At 43.4% G+C, this 18,452-nt stretch overlaps 1 protein-coding gene across 7 annotated transcripts in view; it reads right to left on the bottom strand.

Annotated features, from left to right (window-relative positions):
- Sorcs1 (sortilin related VPS10 domain containing receptor 1) overlaps positions 1-18,452 on the bottom strand; it is a 470,258-nt gene that overhangs the window by 56,275 nt on the left and 395,531 nt on the right. For all 7 annotated transcript variants that reach the window (XM_021245560.2, XM_087185724.1, XM_013066085.3 and 4 more), the window contains exons 16-18: positions 17,415-17,545; positions 14,446-14,559; positions 2,724-2,895 (exon numbers count right to left, since the gene is read on the bottom strand). In XM_021245560.2, coding sequence (XP_021101219.2) covers positions 2,724-2,895; positions 14,446-14,559; positions 17,415-17,545 — 417 coding nt within the window. The remainder of the gene's footprint in view (positions 1-2,723; positions 2,896-14,445; positions 14,560-17,414; positions 17,546-18,452) is intronic.

Here is an 18,452-nt window from a genome sequence, read left to right as displayed (position 1 = left end):
TTGTATATCTACTCAGTTACAGGGCTCAGTGTCAACTAGGTCTCCAAAGTGCCAGTTCCTATTGTAGTTTTCTGGGCAGGTAATTATATGTAAGATGTTCTAAATATATAAAATATATCACATATGGTTTTCTTCAAGAATTATCAATAGACATCAATGTGAAAGCCAGAGGGAAAACTTGTGGCATGACAGCTTCATGGTCTTGGGTTAGACACACACTTCTTAAACAAAACAGAAAAATCAAAGCCAGGTGTGGCTGCACATTCCTGTAATCCCAGCAACTGTGGAAGGCAGAAGCAGGAGGATCACAGATTTGAGCCCTACCTGGGCAATTTAGCAACTAAGGAAGATCTTGCCTCAAAATACAATACAATACAATACATGAACAAAGATTTGGGGATGTAGCTCTAGGGGAAGGCCCTGGGAAAATCCCCAGTACTGAAAAAAAAGAGACCAAAATAACTAATTTTTAATTTACTTATTGATAATATTTTAATTTGTATCCACAATATTCACACTTGCTTTCTCCATGTCTCAACTTTATACTGCTCCATTTCTTCCTTTCATTGACTTATTTTGGATTAATAAAGCATTTAAAAATTACTCCAATTCCTTTTCAGTGACTCGGTAGTTAAACATTATCTCACTGGTCTTTTAGTTGTAATAGTTGTGAAGGCCATGTTCTGATTACTTTGGAGCCTAATATAAGTTAATACTTTTACTTCTTTATAGACATTTCATGGACCTTCTGCCACTTTAATTCCACTCACATACTATTTTATCATTATTCTAATGTTTTTAAATTTTTATGTATTTAGAAGTCCATAGTCGATTACCATTATTTATCTACGTACATACTGTATTTCTCGTTCTTCCTTCCATTCACCAATTTGTTTCATACATCAACTTGTACGTGTGTGTGTGTGCATGTGTGTGTGTGCACACGTGCATTTTCTGGGGTCATTCTGCTTATCCCTGAAGATCTCCATTCACAGAGATTGGCATCTATGAACCATAGCTCAGTGTTTGTTTATGTGAAGATGAGTTTGTTTAAACTTCATCTTTGTGTTTTGCACAGCATTTCAAAAATGTCATTTAATTTTCTTCTGAACTGCTTTTAAAATTTCTCTGTCTTTAGATTTTAGCAGTTTCATTGTGTAAGCTGAGTCTAACCTTTCTTTGTGTCTACCGTCTTTGGATTTTGCTGGTTCTCCTGAGTCTGTGTGTTTACATGTTGATATCTTTGATCAGTTTTAGAATGTGGTCAGCCATTATCTGTTCAATAACGATTCTGGCTCCTTATCCTCCTCTCCCTCTCCTAGAATTATGTCTATGCAGTCCCTTCAGCTCTTATTTTCCTTTTCTTTAGTTTCTATCATTTTTCTCTTATCCTTGCTTAGCCAATGCTTTATGCTTGGATGTCTACTAGTAATGTGAAATCTGAACTACTGCACACTGTGAGGTATGAATTGTCAAAGCCCTCGAGAGGAAATGCCACCTAAAATGTGGGACTCATCCCAATTAATTTTCCATCTTTCCAGGAAATAATTTTAGCTCCCCAATCTTTAGTTTCTTCCTTATCCTTTCTTTTCTTTCTCTTTTATCTTCCTCCTTTCCCTCTCTTTCTCTCTCTAAACACACACACACACACACACACTCACACACACAAACAGTTGGTTTGCTGCAAACTAATGGTTTTGTTTTGCTCAAAGGACAATACATGACCCATGAGTTTGTTAGACATGAACACTGCTGCCTGGTCTGATTCCACTTTACTGAATGAAAATCTTTGAGGATGTGGCCAAGAACACTGTATTTTAAATACACTTTCTGGGTGATTCTTCTGCATATCAGAGATAGAGCCACTGTCAGAAGGGGAAAATGGAATTCAAGATTTCATATTTTAATCCTGGTGCCATTATTAACATTTAAAATCCTTCTGTATTCACAGGGCGGAGGACAGTGCTGACCACCTTTTAGGTCCCTGGCTATCTGGTCTAATACTTGAGGTAATTTAATGAAATGCTTACCCTCGGTGACCATCCACTTCATGTATTAATATGACAACAATGTCAGTGCACCCTCCAAAACAGACAGAAGAAAGCTGGTCTTATCCACCATCTAGTCATAAGTTTCAGGTAACAATAATTCGGCAAGCAATAATTGATGCTCATAATGACGTCCCTGAGGCATTATCAAAATACAAGCTCACAAGTGTTGGAGATATGATACTCAGTTGTGTTTTGATCAGCCTTTGTGCTGGAAGTTTGTCTGATCTGTTGCTTTTGGAAAAGCTAAGGCTTCAGACTGAGAAAGGACAAAAGAATTTACATCTTCTACATCTTCTAGATTGGCCGTGTGTGTGTGTGTGTGTGTGTGTGTGTGTGTGTGTGTGTGTGAAATTTCTGGCAATAACATTAATGCAGTTGGAGAAAATATTTTGCTAAAAGTGCCACAGAGGTACAGTCAAATCCAAAGAGCATCCCAAGAAGAAAGAGACTGAGTGAGAGAGATGAACAACTTGAGGCAAAATGAAAGTGCTTATTAAAGAAAGGTGTCAGGGAAGGTGAAGCAATGACAACAGAAAATATAATGAAAACTAGAAGAGAGCAACAAACGCAATTGCATCTAACGGATAAAGTTAAAAAGTTTGTGCCAACAACACCACGATTGATCAGGAGAAGCCACTGGCCTGGAGAGGAGAACGTGAGGGGTCAGCCTACCTCCTCCAGCTGCACCAGCAGGGTGACGTTGTGGCCTTGTTCTGCTGTCAGCTTCCCGTCGGCAGTGATGATCCGCAGCCCTCGAGGGGCCTTGCCGGGACACTTCTGGGGTTTGGCAGTGTACTGCTCTCTCACTCCGTCTGTGCAGTTATTGGACACCACCTTTCTGTACCTAAGGGAGAAGAGCCCAGTTGTCAACAGCTCATTCTAACGCAGACCATTCCCAGATTCTGAGCTACACCCACGGCTTGGCCCAGGAACTACCACGAACCACCTGACCACCCACGCTCCACGTTCTGTGAGGATGAGGGCTGCTTCCCAGGAAGCTCCCAGCAGAGAGGCGGTCACTGGGGCAGCAGGTTGTGTCTGTACTTAGCGTTGTCACCGCAGACTTTTTATTCACCTAATCAATTCATCCAATCATCTTGGAGCCGTGGGAAATGCACAGAACTAGAACACAGGCTGTACCCCTCTGAGATAAACTCTAGTTGCAGAGATACAAATGAGCGATTTAGAAGATATTTAAGGATCAGACAGAGTAATACAGTTGTCTCCTCTTAGTCTCCAGGAATTGTTCCAAGATGCCCAGTAGATGCCTAAAACAGCTGACAGAACCAAAACCTATAAGCACTAAGCTTTTTACTATACATACATACCTACGATAAGGTTTAATAATAATAGAACAATTACAGCAATATACTGTAATAAATTTAGAGAATGTGACCTCTCTTCCACAGTATCTTATTGACCTCATCCTTCTTGTGATGATGAGCGAAGACACAATGTCTGTGTAAAGAGGTGAAACGCGGTGAATGGGATGGGCACTGGGATGCAAACTCAGGCAAGATCTCACCCTACTCTGGGGCACAATTTGAAACTTCTGAATATTTTATTTCTAGAATTGTCCACTCAATATTTTTAGTCTGCCTTCAAGATGGGGAGCTGAAACTACTGAATGTGGGAGTGTGGCTGGGGGATAAGCAATTGTGACAGCTGCATATATTGCAAGGGGATTTGCAATCCAGAGAAAAATAATTACTGATATGGTACTCAACATTATATCTACAGGACACTATTGTAATAGCACAGTGTCGTGAGAAAGAAGTTAGCTAAATTTGACACTTTCTGCTCATTTCATGAGAGGTTTTACTGATTAAACTACTGAAACCTGACGCAAAGGGGCTTCAGCTTTTTCAGATTGAGTAGATCTTTCCTACGCTTTTGATTACTTCTTATTTTATCTTTAATAGAAAAATGAGATAGCCTGCAGAATTATCCTATATAATTTACCAGATTCACAGAGAATTAGAATCTATGGTTTAAGGACAACCACAATTTAATAATTGTGAGGTTCAATATTTCCTACTCATCTTTTCACTATGGGTCCACAGTAACCCGTGTATGGATTTATATATTTGATTTCCCAAATCCACTTGCCTAGAGGTAATGTCCTCTTTCTCCAAAAATAAGACCTAGCTAGAAAATAATCAGCTTTGAAATCTAGAGATCAAAATTTCATGAACAAAACCTCAGTAGCCCGGGAACTAGCACAATCAACAAGTGGGATCTCTTCTTATTTAAAAGCTTCTGCACAGCAAGAAAAACCACCAGCAGTGTGAAGAGACAATCCACAATGTGGGAAAAAATCTTCACCTGCTGTTCTTCAGACAAAGGTCTACTATCTTGAATCTATAAAGAACTTTAAAAAGTCAGACCTCCCAAATTTAAAGGCCCAATCCAAAAATGGGCATCTGAAATGAACAGACATTTCTCAAACAAAGAAGTAGAAATGGCAAATAAACATGAAAAACTGTTCAAAATCACTGGTCATTTGAGAGATGCAAATGAAAACAAGGCTGAGATTCCACCTCACCCCAGAAAGAATGGCTGCTATCATGAAATCAACCTATAACAAATGCTGGCGGGGCTGTGGGGAAAGAGGAACCCTGCTCCACTGCTGGTGGGAGTGTAGACTGGTGCAACCACTGTGGAAATCAGTATGGAGATACCTCAAAGAACTAAGACTGGAAGTTCCATTTGACCCAGCTATTCCCCTGCTAGGGATCTTCCCCAAAAGAATTACAAGAATCATACTACAGTGATATATGTGCACCCATGTTCATAGCAGCACAGTTTGTGATAGGTAAAACTTGGAAACAGCCCAAATGCCCATCAACTGGAGACTGGATAAAGAAAATGTGGCTTTTTAAAAGAAAATGGAGTACTACTCAGCCATAAAGAATGAGAAATTAGAGACATTTATAGCTAAGTGGATGCACATTGAGGCTATACTCTTAAGTGCAATAAACAGGACACACATGTATAAACACTGAATAGTTTCTCTGGTGTGAGAAATTGAAAGTGTAAATAAGGACTAAAAGGTATAATAGATAATGTGAAATAGGAAGAAAAGGGGCAAAGGGGAAGGGGAAGTGGCAGGGCTAGGGGAAAGGAAAGAAGGGAATGGGGTTAATATGAGAAAAGAAAAAAATGGGAACAAAGTCTCTGTAAATAGGGAGGGATGGAGGGGTTGAAGGGAGGGCAGGGGAAAGGGGGCAAAATAAGAACCAAGGTGTATTATGTACAGGTGCACATCTCCAGTGATGAGTGTCATTATATTGTACACCTAAAATGTACCCCAAATGCATGCTCTCCTCACCTTCCCTGCTGTTGCTGTTCTCTTGCTCAGTGACCATTCTGTAAGGCAGGGAAGGCTGACTGGGGCTGGCATTTGTGATCTCTAGATTTCAAAGCTGAGTGCTTTCCAGTGAGGTCTTACTCTGGGGGAAATAGTGGCAGAGCAAAACCAGAGGCACTCAAAGCCCACTTCTGACTATTGTAGGCCAGAGGCTGGCAGAGGCTTTATGAAAGGGTCAGACACTAACTGTTTACTGTGTAGGCTGTTTAGTCTTTGTGGCAACTACTGAGCTCTGCAGCAATACCGTGAAAGTGAACACAGACAGTATGTAAAATAATGCGCAAAGCTAGCTCCCACTAAAACTTCATTCGCAACCCGGTCGGTGGAGTGGATCTGGTCTGCTGATAGGTTTCCAGTCCAGGACACAAGGCTCTCTTCTGATGCTGAGTGTCAGGACTGACTCCCTAAGAGCAGGGGAGAAAGTCACATGAGAGGGATCGTACATCTTCATCACTCACATTTCATATACCTCCCACGGGTGGGCAAGGATTGAGTGGATTAACACAGGTGATTTAAAACTGCTGCATTGCTTAGTAAGTGATGATGAAATGTTACTGGTTATTTTTATTTAATATTATCATCATGGCTCCTTCCTGTTTACAACCTTTCCTGGCTTTCACATGGCCTCGGGACAAGTTGCAAACCTCCTAATCCTTTATCTAAAGCCCTCCACAAACTAACTTCATTCTACTTTTCTAATGCCTTCTCCCCAAAAGCTCATTTTGCTGCAGCCAAATCTCTTTCTAATCCTCTTGAAAGTATTTTTCTTTTGCTCTTTCAGCTTCTATCTTCTTCTGTATGCACCATTAGCTGCCTAAAGCTTACCCTACCTAAACCTTATCCTGCCTTCTCTAAGACAATTTAGAGGAAGTTTAAAATGTTCTAGTCACTGTGCTAAGTACTCCACATAAATTATCTCATATATCTTCCAATAACTCTAATAATGAAGATACTGTTATTTTCCTCAATATACAGATGAAGAAATTGAGACTTTCGTCGTTAGAAATTGAGACTTACGTCGTTTAACTTATGTTAATTTGTTTTCTCATGGTCACGTGGCCAGGACCCTAGACCATGTGTCTCTCGAACACACTTGCTCTACTACTACACTGCACTGCCTCTGGAAATAAAGATCGCCTCTTCTCTGAACTTGGAGCAGACCCTCTCTGATTGACTTCATAGGAATTCTTGGCCTTGCACTGTTTTCTTCTGTGTGACTGTGAGAACCAGGGCTTCCTTGTGTGCAGATACACGAGGCTGCCAATCGGGATCAGAAGACCCACGCTGGCCTGATGGCTTTAGTTTAAATGCTGAATACCTGCAGGGAAGAGGCTACCATGCTCTGAGAACCCCAGACAGCCACCAAGCTCCGCTGGTCCTATCCTTAGTCCAACAGTTAAGAACTGAACCCATCAGGGTGTCAGTGTCTCCAGAACCATGTGCTCTACCAGGGAGGTTGCTGCCTGTTCTGATTGGTCATCATCATGTCTGAGCATTGTGAACATCATTCATTAAAAACCCTACAAGGTGTTTATGCTGATTCAAAGAAAATCAGGCCTATGATTGTGAGTGCATGCTGATTAAAAGAAAAAATAAGGGCTTGTGGGAGAAAGAAAAAGAAGTGCAAACACTGGAGAATGGTAGCATTCTGGTATCATCCAGAGTCGAAAAGAATGAGCTACACCACCATGCCGGGTAATCACGGTTTCACCGTGAGTTTAACCGTGCACTGGAAATGGCCCTCATGTTTCAGACAGAGGCGCTGTGCTGACTAAAGGTAGGCTGTGATTGCTGATCACTGGGCATCCAAGCACACCCGTGGCTCTGACCGGGTGGGCAGCATCACTGGAGCCAGCATGGCTTCAGAGCTGCGCTTTTGTTTGTCGCTGTTCTGACTAATTGTCACCCCAGGCTTTCCTGAATCCTGCAGCCACAGGGAGTTCTGCTTAGATCCAAAGCACAAATCTCCTCCCCTGGGATTTGGCCACAGAGAAGACTGTTGGTGATTTTTAAAAAGGCTCATTAAAAAGGATTCTGAAACCACTGTATTTCTAGGATGAAAATGGGATTGCATTAGCCCTACCAAACCTGTCCCTGAAATGCAGAAGAAAATTGTGCAGAAATACAGAGTTAATTTACTCAAGTAAGCACACACCTGCTTTTTGCATTACAGAACGGTTCTATTTTCATCCCAGCAGCTGTCCCTGGGTCTGAATTACGTAAATGAATAATGCATTTAATATGTTATTAAATGGGGCTTGCTACCTCTGTAACAACAAGGCGACTTATGATTATGTTGGGCCCAAGCTCTGAATATTGCCAGGATACATTTAGTTGGTAAAGTATTCTTCAATCTGCCAAGAAGAAAAGTGCTCTGTAATGGCAAGGGAGTCTTTGTACAATTACTGAAAAGGCAACATTCTGCAAATGTGGCTTTGATATTCCTTGCGGCTCATCAGTAGACGGCGCCTTATTCCTCCAACCACCTGCCTTCAGCTCTTCTCTCCCTTCCCATCTGGATGCACCTCTGTCACCTTTCCCTTTTTATGCACACCTTCTTTGATTCTGCTTCTGTACTGTCTAGCAGTCTTAAAAAAGATGAAGGCCACATTTTTTTTCTTTGTGAGAGTAAAACTGTGGAAAGAAGCATTGAATGTCTTCATATTCTGTGATTTTCTATTTGATGCTTTTAGGTTCCCTTACGAGTTTAGGGTGGTGCCGTTTGGATGTGGATTATTGCTATTCACAGTGGTTACACTGAAAGTATTGGCTAAGCTCAGGAGAGCCCAACACTATCTGCCCTTCTCTCACATTTATTTTTTATTTTTTTATTTTTTATTTTATTTATTTTTTTGTTCGTTTGTTTTTTGTTTTTGGTACTGGGGATCACACTCGCGTCCTTGTGCTTGCATACTAGGCGGCGAAACCACTGAGCTAAATCCCCGCCTCTCTTACATTTATTTTTAATCAATAAATAATACTTATTTTTGTGGGTACTCTGTAATTTTTGGTCAGTGTACACACTGTAGAAAGGCTTAAGGTAATTGGCATCCTCATCACTTCAACAACTTGTGTTTTTATGGTAAGAGCATTAAAAACTAATATTTTAGGAATTTAAAAATACACATTATTGTTAACTGTGGTTACCACGCTGTACAGCAGCTCACTGGAACTATTCCTCCAGTCTAGCTGAAAGTCTAGGTCTGGCTACCAGGCCCTGTTCACCACCTCTCTCTCCACCCAGCCGCTGGGATCTGCCTTCCTACTCTCTCTTTCGAAGACATCAACTTTCAGAAGTCCACAGATAGGGCGATCATACGATGTTTGTTTCCCTGTGCTTGAATCACTTGATGTAATGTCCTCTAGTTTCATCCCTGTTACAAATGACAGACTTTCATTATCCTTTGTGCAGACTTTATAGTATCCCACACACCCCACATGCCCGCTCTCCATTCATCTGCTCTTGGACAGGTTGCTTCCGTATCTGGGCTACTGTGAATAACACTGCGGTAAACAGGAAAGTGCTTTGATCAGTTCCACACCCATAGGACCCGGAGACACATCCCATTATTACTGTCTGATCTTCTGAATCACTTTGGGGCACTGTACAAATGTATGAACACCCAAGCCCTTCCCTGGGAAATCTAATTTAATTGAGAGCTTTGAGTATCCGTTTATTTTTAAGTGTCCCCTGGTGATTCCTGCCTACAGCCACTACCACCACCCTGGAGGCCAAAACCAGTGCTGTGGAAACAAACTGCCTCAAGCCCTCCTGAACGGGAACTGCAGCAATTTACCCAACCTTCCTGGAGCCTTCAGGTTCCTTGCCTGTACACCCGGGGTAATTACAGAACATGCTGTAAAGGATTAATTAACATGGTGCCTTAGTGAAGGCTGAGCACAGAGCTTGACACATTGTAGGAATCCCATAAATATTAAAATATAAAAAGTTAGCACTTAAATATTAACTATTCTCTGAAAATGTTCCTATAGCCAAAATCATCCTCAGACCAAATCCAATCATGTTAATCCTTTTCTTATGACCAATCACCACGTCCTACGCTTTTGTTCTGAAGACTCAAGTTCAGACTTACGGCAAAGGGCCACGTGCCAGCCTCCATGTGCTTCTCTAGCTGCAGCTACAACTCTGCGCGCTTCCTGCACCGGGCCAGCCTGAGCTCCTGGGGACACTCGTGGCCTGTGCTGTGCATTCTGTGTGGGACTTGGTTCTTCCTGTCCCACGCTGACTCACCTTGCGAATCTTGGTTTTCTCTGAAGTTGCTTCTTTCTTCCCAGTAGTCACCTCAGGTGATGACTGAGGAGGCAGAAGTAGAATTCGAGGTCTTATTGTACCCAAGTGAGTATTACTGTCACTGAGCCGTGGTGCCCACATGGACACTTATAGTGGAAAAAAAAATTTCTTCAATTGTAGTACATGGCTCTGCTTTCAAAACAAACCCGACTTTGTTGCAATAGCACTGGATCTAATGAAGCAGGAGAGGGAACAAGCCTGGGGACAGAGAAGAGGGCTAGCCCTGAGGTCAGTGTGTGGCTGAAGCTTAAAATACTCCTAACCGGCACCACAGCATGGCAGCTATGCAAAGGGCAAGCAGCAATGAGTGCGTGTCCACGTATGTGAATGGAAAGACTTACGGAACTGCAGGTCTCTGACATCAGGGACACCCAGTTGCAGTGCAAGGCTTAGTGGTCGGGGCAGAGATGGGCTATTCCACCCCTACGCCCAGAGAAACTGTTTCAAGGAAATCCATCCGCTAGGGGCACAGGTCTCATCTTCAGTGACTGAGGACCATACCAGATGTCTGAGCCGACAGATCTCCCCAGCGGCCAGAGAGCTGTGAGCACTCTGTCTCCTTTATCAGTAGGCACACGCAGCCCAGAGATCGTCACTACGCTTTAATTAGGGTCCCCGTGACAAGGTACACGTTGGGCTGGCAATGCACCCACATATCAGTAATCATGTGTAGCAGCCCTAATAACAGCGGCATTCGAAGGAATGGAATTCCCTGGCTGACCAGGCAGGTTTTCCACTCTTGTCTCCTAAAGGCAACAGCTCTCTGGAATTTTCCTAGACCTCACTAGGGATGAGGGGGCTTGAGGGGTGCAAAAGACCCGGTAGCTGGAAAAGAGCTTTTCTTACATTAAGCACGATGGAAGCACAAGTAATTTAGTTGGAGTAATAAATGGAATGTGACTTCATTTTGAGCTAAAGCTTGATGAAATGGGACATACGGCCACACTTAACTAAACGACTTAATATAAAGAATCACGAGAATGTCTCAGAATTCACAATCGGAGTCAACTTGTGCAACTAAATGATAGGAAGAGATTTTTCCTTATTTTGAGGACCTGAAGACCAAGCCATCCTCCTATGAATCATTTCCATTGCTCGTGGATGTGTCAGAGTGGAGGGATCTACAAGATCATCCAGTACAGTCCCTTCTTTACGCACATGATACGTGACTGAGGTCACACAGTGAATAGCTGGCAGCTGGGGGCCTGTGAGTGGACTCGCTCTTCTCCTGCTACCATGCCAGTGCACCTGGATAAGAACTGCACACGCCACTGGTGTGGACGGGAGTGGGCATGTGAGCAAGCCACGCTCCTGGACAGCAGCAGGCATCCTCTCTGTTTCCAATCCAACTCCATCCCAAGGCAAGGTGGAAGACCTCCTCTAAGAAATACACTCTGAAGAGTCAACTTCATAGCAACAACTGCTGTGAGTCTGCTGCAGGACTTCGGGCTTCTTGGCTGGGAAATATCTACACAGGCTCTCCCAGCAATGAGTGTGTGAATAACATAAGTGATGTCCTTTTGTGGGCTTTCAACACACACACACACACACACACACACACACAGATTATTTTTAGGGCCAATTATTCTCCTTGAGGCACAGAGACCACGCAGAACATCAAAGTCCTGGCAGGGCACCTGGGATGGAGGCCCTGGTGGGAGGAGACTGCTGCCCTCAAAGTCCCTGGAAGCAGCAAGTCCAGGCAAATGGCAGGTTAGCCAGGGTCTCAGTGTTTGTATGCGATGCAGAAAGGAATATGGTTATAAAAAGGATGTTTTAAAACATTCTGAAAGTATTTTAATAGTACGGAAGTCAGTATTTTGCTAGAATTTATATATGTACTTTTCTGGGACCCACTAGTGTCACATGGAACTTGTACTGGTTTTTAAAAAGTACTTCTTAGGTAAATATCCGCTGTAGACTCACCCTGAGGGCCAGAAAGATCTGTCTTTGAATATTCTTCACGACGGATTAATGATTCCGTAAGACATTGTGCAGCAGACATTTCTAGACACGCTTTTTTAGAACACATCTAGAAATATTTCTAACTTAACAGTTAAGATGAAATCTGTCCCCTGAGAAGATTATCTTGTTTTCTCAGAATAAAGCAACCCAATGGCCACTTTATTTTGTATTTACAGAATCTTTTACTGTTAGCAGGAAATAAGCCATGTCCTAGTTAATTTAAGAATTTAAATTGGCAATATGGTCCCTGGTTCCAAAGCAGTATAAACAAAACCTGACCATATATGAGTACAGCTAAATGTGCAAACTGGCATATTTATGACACTGATGGAGAAACAAAGAGGAATGGATTGGGGGCTATTTCAGCATTAGCATACAAGAAAATATACAAATGATTATTATGTGCATTTTATTTGAGGAACAGAAAGTTGTTCAGGTGGAGGTGGAGGTGGAGGAGTTTTCTGACCTAAGCAACCTAAATGGACAGACACGCCTTTGGGTGCAGAGTGGTCCTGTCACTCGCTAACCTTGTGACTTCGAGTCTACAGAGCTTGTTATTTCTATTTTAGAGGCAAGAAAACAGGAGCGTTCATTAAATATATCCCGGAGATCAACATTTCAGTCATTATTAAGTACCAAATACATATCTGAATTATAGAACCACAACAAAAAGATTTTTCCTCCTCTTTTCTATTTCTCCCTGGTTAGATGAAAATGACTGATGGCATCTAGAGTTTGAAAAGAAGTGAGCTGTCACATTTAATCACACCATGAAGGCAAAGAGCAAAATGTTATAGGTTAAGAAACCGGGGCTTAAAGAAACAAAGTCACTTGCTAAACATGACAGTAAGTGGCAGGGCTTGGAGTGGAAAGGCTTGTTTCTTCCTGAAAGAACTCTCCCTTTCACCGAACAAAATCCCTCCATCGTACCTCACTCTGCTGGGAGCGGACAGAAACTCAGTATCCGCCTCCTTGCTTTCGATGGGGTGCAAAATGACCTTCGGAAGTTCAGAGGGCAAAGGGTGGAAGAGGCGGGGAGCTGAAGGTGCAAAGCCCAGCAGGGCTCTGTTCACACAGCCCCAGGGGCAGACCTCAGACACCCTGAAGCCACTGGACTGAGGACACGCTGACCCAGTTGGTGGAGAAGGGAAACCCATTCTTAAATTAGCTCTCGGGGCTTCCGGCGCCCTCTGCAATGTCTAAACATCCTTCCACGTGCATGGATGAGACTTCTGCCTGGCAATCTTTCTCCAGGAAGTTCAGGAATTCTGTTAACCCTCCATGGTTATTTTCCCTCCTGTAGTGCGAGATGCTGAAGACTCATTGCTGCAAATATATTATTTACATTTTCCATACATTTTGTGTTGCTCAAATAAATCAAAGCCTATTCCTTCATTCAAAGTCTTAGGAATCCCTTGCGTCAGAGAAATGGCTAGTTAAAGTCCATTTCTATGTCTTTTACTACCTTTAAAAGAATGGTATATATTATTTTGGTGTTTTTCTCAAATTAAAAGTATTTTACAATTTCCAGCAGAGGACATAAATGGAAATTTCACTATGTACAGTGGGTTCTCTGGCTAGCAGCCGGCATGGGAAATGACGGGAGGCTTTGTGAAGCAGAATTGGGTAACTTTCTTCTGTCTCTCTCTCCTGCTTCCCTCTCGCCTGTCTCCCTCCTTCCCTTCTTTCCCTCCTCCTTTTCCTTCCTCCTTTCCTCTCCTCCTTTCCTTTCTTTCCTTTAACTTTTGAATATCACGATTTTCAAATATGAACAAGTGAGAGAAAATAGTATAACAAACTTTCATGTACCCACGAACTCAGCTCCAAAATTCATAAATGCTTGTATCTTTTTAATATTTAAAAATAAAACTCGTGTATTATGTTTAAAAAATTAGTCTTCTTTCTTAGCCTAAGCAAAGCGCCTTTATCACAACTAAACACACAACTCTAATTCCTTAATATCACTTGTAATGGTGAGAGAGAGAGGGAGAGAGAGCGCCACTGGGCTCCCGATGGTAGTCACAGGTTAGTTGGGAGCTTCTGGGAGGTGGTTAGGCAACACTGACGCTTACACTGATGGAGAAGCGGATCCCCTTTCTAATGTGGATGGGCCTCGTCCAATCAGGTGCAGGTCTGATTGGAACAGAGTCTGACACGATGAGCATCCCTCGAGTCAGAGAGAATCCCTACGGCTGATGGCTTAGGGTGAGCACTCTGGCTTTCTCCTTGCCTTCAGACTCCTCCGAAGCATCAGCTCTCCGTGGGTCTCAAGCTTCCTGGCCAGAAACTGTGTCTTAGACACTATGGATCTGGGTCTCAGGCTTGGAAAGGGACCCAAGCCATCACCTCTCAGGCACCTCTGACTTACACAGCAGATCTTGGAATTTGCAATCAATGGGGGGAATCCTTATGACACAACTCCTCCTTTACAGATTTACATCTTATTGTTCTGTTTCTCTGGAAACAAAACCTCACAAAGTGAAGAATTTGTATATTAGTTTCTTCATCCTCACCTTCATCCAAGGAACCATTCTCACGTCTTTATTTGCAACTGGATGGAGTCTACTCTCAACCTCATGCTGCCCTATGAATGCAAGACTATTCGGCCCTCTTCAAGTAAACAAGCCCAAGTGTACCATGCTAGGAGGAAGTAGTCCCAGTCTCCCATGAGAAATCATTTTCTCAGCATAACACGTGCTCAACAGCAGCAAGGTTGGCTGCTCAAGGTTCCCGCGTCATTTACTCACCCAGTGCTGTTCAGGTAGCTCTGCCCGACACTGCAGTCCTTTGACAGAGAGGATGGATTGAACCAGAAGGCAGGCAGGCACTGCCCGTTGCTGTGCCTCTCATAGCCATAGTCACTGTTGGGGAAAGAGCCAAGACACACCCTTCAGCCGGTGGGGAAGTCACACAGCACAGTTCCACGCTAGGCCACAGCCAACTTCTACTTGAATCAAAGTCATTTCCGAATCAATAACTTCTCAAGAATGGAACTTTTTCACAGACTATCAATTACCCCTGAAAATATCCCACAGCACCCCTAATTCCACTTAAGGTCCTTTAACCTATAGAGCAGATTATGTTTGCACTGGAAGGATGCACAGTATTGACTGCAATTGGAAAACAGGCAGCAGTAGAAGCTCAGCCCTTAGGGAACACTGCAAGGCAGAGCCCAACACACTGCCTTGGGGCACAGTGCTCATTACTGAGGATGTCTTTGGGGTGCTCTTCCAAGACATCTGGACCTACCCAGTGGGGCTGAGCCAGGTCTCCCTGTGCATGTGCCATATGCTTCAAAGTCACAGCCAAAAAGCAAATGTCCTTCAGGAGTGTCCTGAGCATTCCCTCAGGAAAACATTTTCTTCCTAGGTGGTTAGCGTGCCAGTTGGGACTAACTGCTTTGAATCCTTCTGCTCTGGAAAGAGTAAGGCTCCTTTCTCAGCCCCTCCCATTCTCGCCTCCCAGGCCGCTGAGTGGCCTGAGATTCTCGGCTTCAGGAGGACGAAGCTGGGCAAAGGGAAAGACAACAAATTGTACCTTCGTGTGCACAGATGAGTCTCAGGCAGCAACCCGCATGCATTACTGCGGACTGGCCCATCTGTGCAAGATGTTGGCTCGGAAGGAGGGAAGGAAGAGACAGGCTCAGCTCCCAAGATGTCACCAGGGAGCTGAACATCCCAGCTGGCTTTGGTGCTGGATCCACACAGCACTGGTAGAAAGACTCGAGCGTTACCATCTCCAGGACGCCGGCATCTCTTCAGGGAATTACTTTACAAACACTGGAGAGGGACAGGCAAGGGCACCAGGGGATGTCCAGGGAGCCAGGCCGACAGGGGTAGTTCGGGCAACACCTTTCCTTCCCTTGAGTCAGGTGGAATAGCAGAAAACTCCAGCTACTCATAGGAACCCAGCACGGGCATCAGCAATCATGCAGCTCCAAACATGCCACTGGGTCAGAAAACCTTACAACAGCCTTGCATTTCATCCATTTTCTATTCGTCAGAACATAGTTCAGCTGCTGGGATGAGCAGTGATTCACTTACAAATGATTTCAAGGATCAGGCCAAGACTCAAGGGTAGGGGACAGGGAAGGACAGAAGCCTACCTGCTTTCCTTGGCCTGTGAGCCTTTTACTCTGGACTACCTTACACTTGAAAAAGGAAGACAACAGCAACAATCACACCTGGCTTATTCTGGGACCCCATCAAAAAGATCATCAAGGCTGCAAATGTTTCAAGGAGAAACCAAGGTATTGGTATATCTCACCTCACTTTCTCTCTTCGGTTTCTACCAGCCAATAAATTTGCTCTCTGCAAAAGATGGGCTGTTTCCTAAGCCTGGAGCTAAACCAGAAGTGTAAAATGCTAACTTCCTTTGCAAATCCTCCTTGAGAAGAGTGGATGCTAGGGAAGCAGTGAGACAGAGGGATGTGGTAAATGACTTAAACTCTCCTGGTAGCTGTCCCCAGGAATGCATTTCAGTGTCAGTTTTGAAGGGTAGGGCAGAGATAAAGTATTTTTGTCATCATGACAGAGTAATGCTCCACTGACTGAAACAGAAGCCACAGTTCGGGAGGTCCCTGGAGAACTCCTCAGGCTCCGTTGCCCTTTGGCTAAGTGTAGAGAGAAACAGTGAAGGTTCTGGAGTGGCTCATCCATGAGGGAGAGGGGAGCTGCCATGCATCATTGACCTGACGGGTTGCTCCTGTTATGCTAGGCTGTGCCAGCACTATTGATGCAGAGAGTATCTCTGGTGAGCCACTGTTAAAGGGCGGACTTCTTCTAGACATGAAATGCAAGGTCGACAGTGTCTGATATGCTGATGATCACATATGAGACCTGTGATGGCTACACAGCTAGAAATACAGTTAGCGATGGCTAGTTCCATGCAAGTGAAGCTTCAGTTGTTTAAGGGTTACACACATATCGAGTGCTTGTTCTCTCCAAGCTAAAATATGAATAAAGAAAAAGTAACAGAAAATGTGATGGGAATAATTAAGGGGGGGATTATTAATTTCATCATCATCAATAACTTGTCAGTCTCACCTGCATAGGGCACACTGACCAGGAAGAATGCTAGGGGGTCCTGTCTGAACATTAGCTTTCTGCCAAGCAAGTGTCCAGAAGACCTCTCTGGGACTCTGAGTTCAGTTTAAGCCTCCCAGTGTCTCAGCACTTCTTCAGCTTGAACTAATTTCCCTCCCACTAGGTTCATGGACTCAAAAAACCATAAGGCCACGGAATCTGTTCTGCCACTGGATTCCATAGCTCTCACACACTGCAGCCAGGTGGCTGCTGATTGAAAACTTTCAGCAACAGAAAATTTACTGTCTTTTAAGGTCACTGTAATCTTCTGTGGACCCTAGATTCTAGAAAGCTTTTATCCAAATCACAAATATGTCTGCTTCCTGAAAAGTCAACTCACTATTTTTGGTGTTGCTGTTTGAAGCGGACGGGATGGATCTGGTTTCTCTCTTTGTCCTGAGACTGTGAGCCATGAAGATAATTACCAGCCAACTCTTGAGTCCTCTCTAAAGAAGCTTCTAGTTTTGCCATACACACATGCACACGGACAGTAAACCTTGAGTAATTGTACACCGGCGTGGGTTTTCCACTTAGCCCTGTATATGACACTCCTTTTTCAAATCTATACTTTCGTTGAGGACCTTATAGACAGGATATACTAAACATCTCCCTGGATAACTGTGCATGCTCACCAGTCAAAATCCGCCTCTGTGCAGACACAGGGTTCCGATTCCATGGCTCCTGCGTATTTCCCCTGCATACACTTCCGCTCTGATTTCCGCTTCTTGTATGTCCTTTTGGCTCCCATGATGCATGCCTCTCCCTGTAAGGACACACCATTGCACAAAATTGGGCACTGAGCTTGGAATTTCCCTGCTCCAATCAGGGCAGTTCAGGGAGATATTCACAGACCCCACTGTAATTTGGACTCTGGTAGCTCACTGTGCAATAATGGCATTTTTTATGTTTATTATAAAATGTTACAATAAAGACAATCCCAAGAAGCACTAAGGATTTGTCTAATAGCCTCCTTATCTCCCTAGGTATTTAACAAACTTATATTTGGCAAAGTGTGAGGCTCAGTGATATGAAGGACACAGAGATAAGTAAGATAGCCTTACAGCAAGTACATGGCCGGCAAAGTTAAATTCTTCTACAACAAAAGAATTATTTCCTTGTCATTTACAAGCATATGAAGAAAGTGTATTGGTAAGAAGCATAAAGATCCATTTTGTCCTGATTTATTATGCTCTGCCCACACAACTCATAGCACCAAATTCATGTGCATTCATCTACCAGACAAGCAAGAGCACTAACATCAGTGTTTTTCCTTGAAATAAATAAAGCTTTGGTTATCACAATGCTTATGCACCCAAAGGAGAAACAGCAACAATGTAAATGAGTGATCATTTTACTGTTGAGCCTTGGAGTGGAGTGCAGGTTTCTAGCTACTGCAGCACCTGCCATTGAACACGAGTTCCTTTTGTGTTTCTGAAAGATCACAGCAAAATTGTGTTTCATGCAAGATCACTATGCACTGTCTTTCTTTGAGAAACTCATTTTACCTGGCTCTATTAAAGATCTACGTGTAATCAGTTTAGTCTGTATTTGGGTACATGATGCTTCACTGCCTGAATCTGGTGATGGCTCTGCAGTAAGAACTTCTACCATATCCTTCGGGAGACCTGAATAATGACTTCTGCCTTGGGAAATCAAAATGAGATGCTTTC

Source organism: Heterocephalus glaber, unplaced genomic scaffold (genome assembly GCF_053883595.1).
Source record: "Heterocephalus glaber isolate CG9 unplaced genomic scaffold, H.glaber_assembly_v1.0 deba00001498, whole genome shotgun sequence".
NCBI classification, from domain to species: Eukaryota; Metazoa; Chordata; class Mammalia; order Rodentia; family Bathyergidae; genus Heterocephalus; species Heterocephalus glaber.
This window is presented reverse-complemented; position numbering and strand designations above follow the sequence as displayed.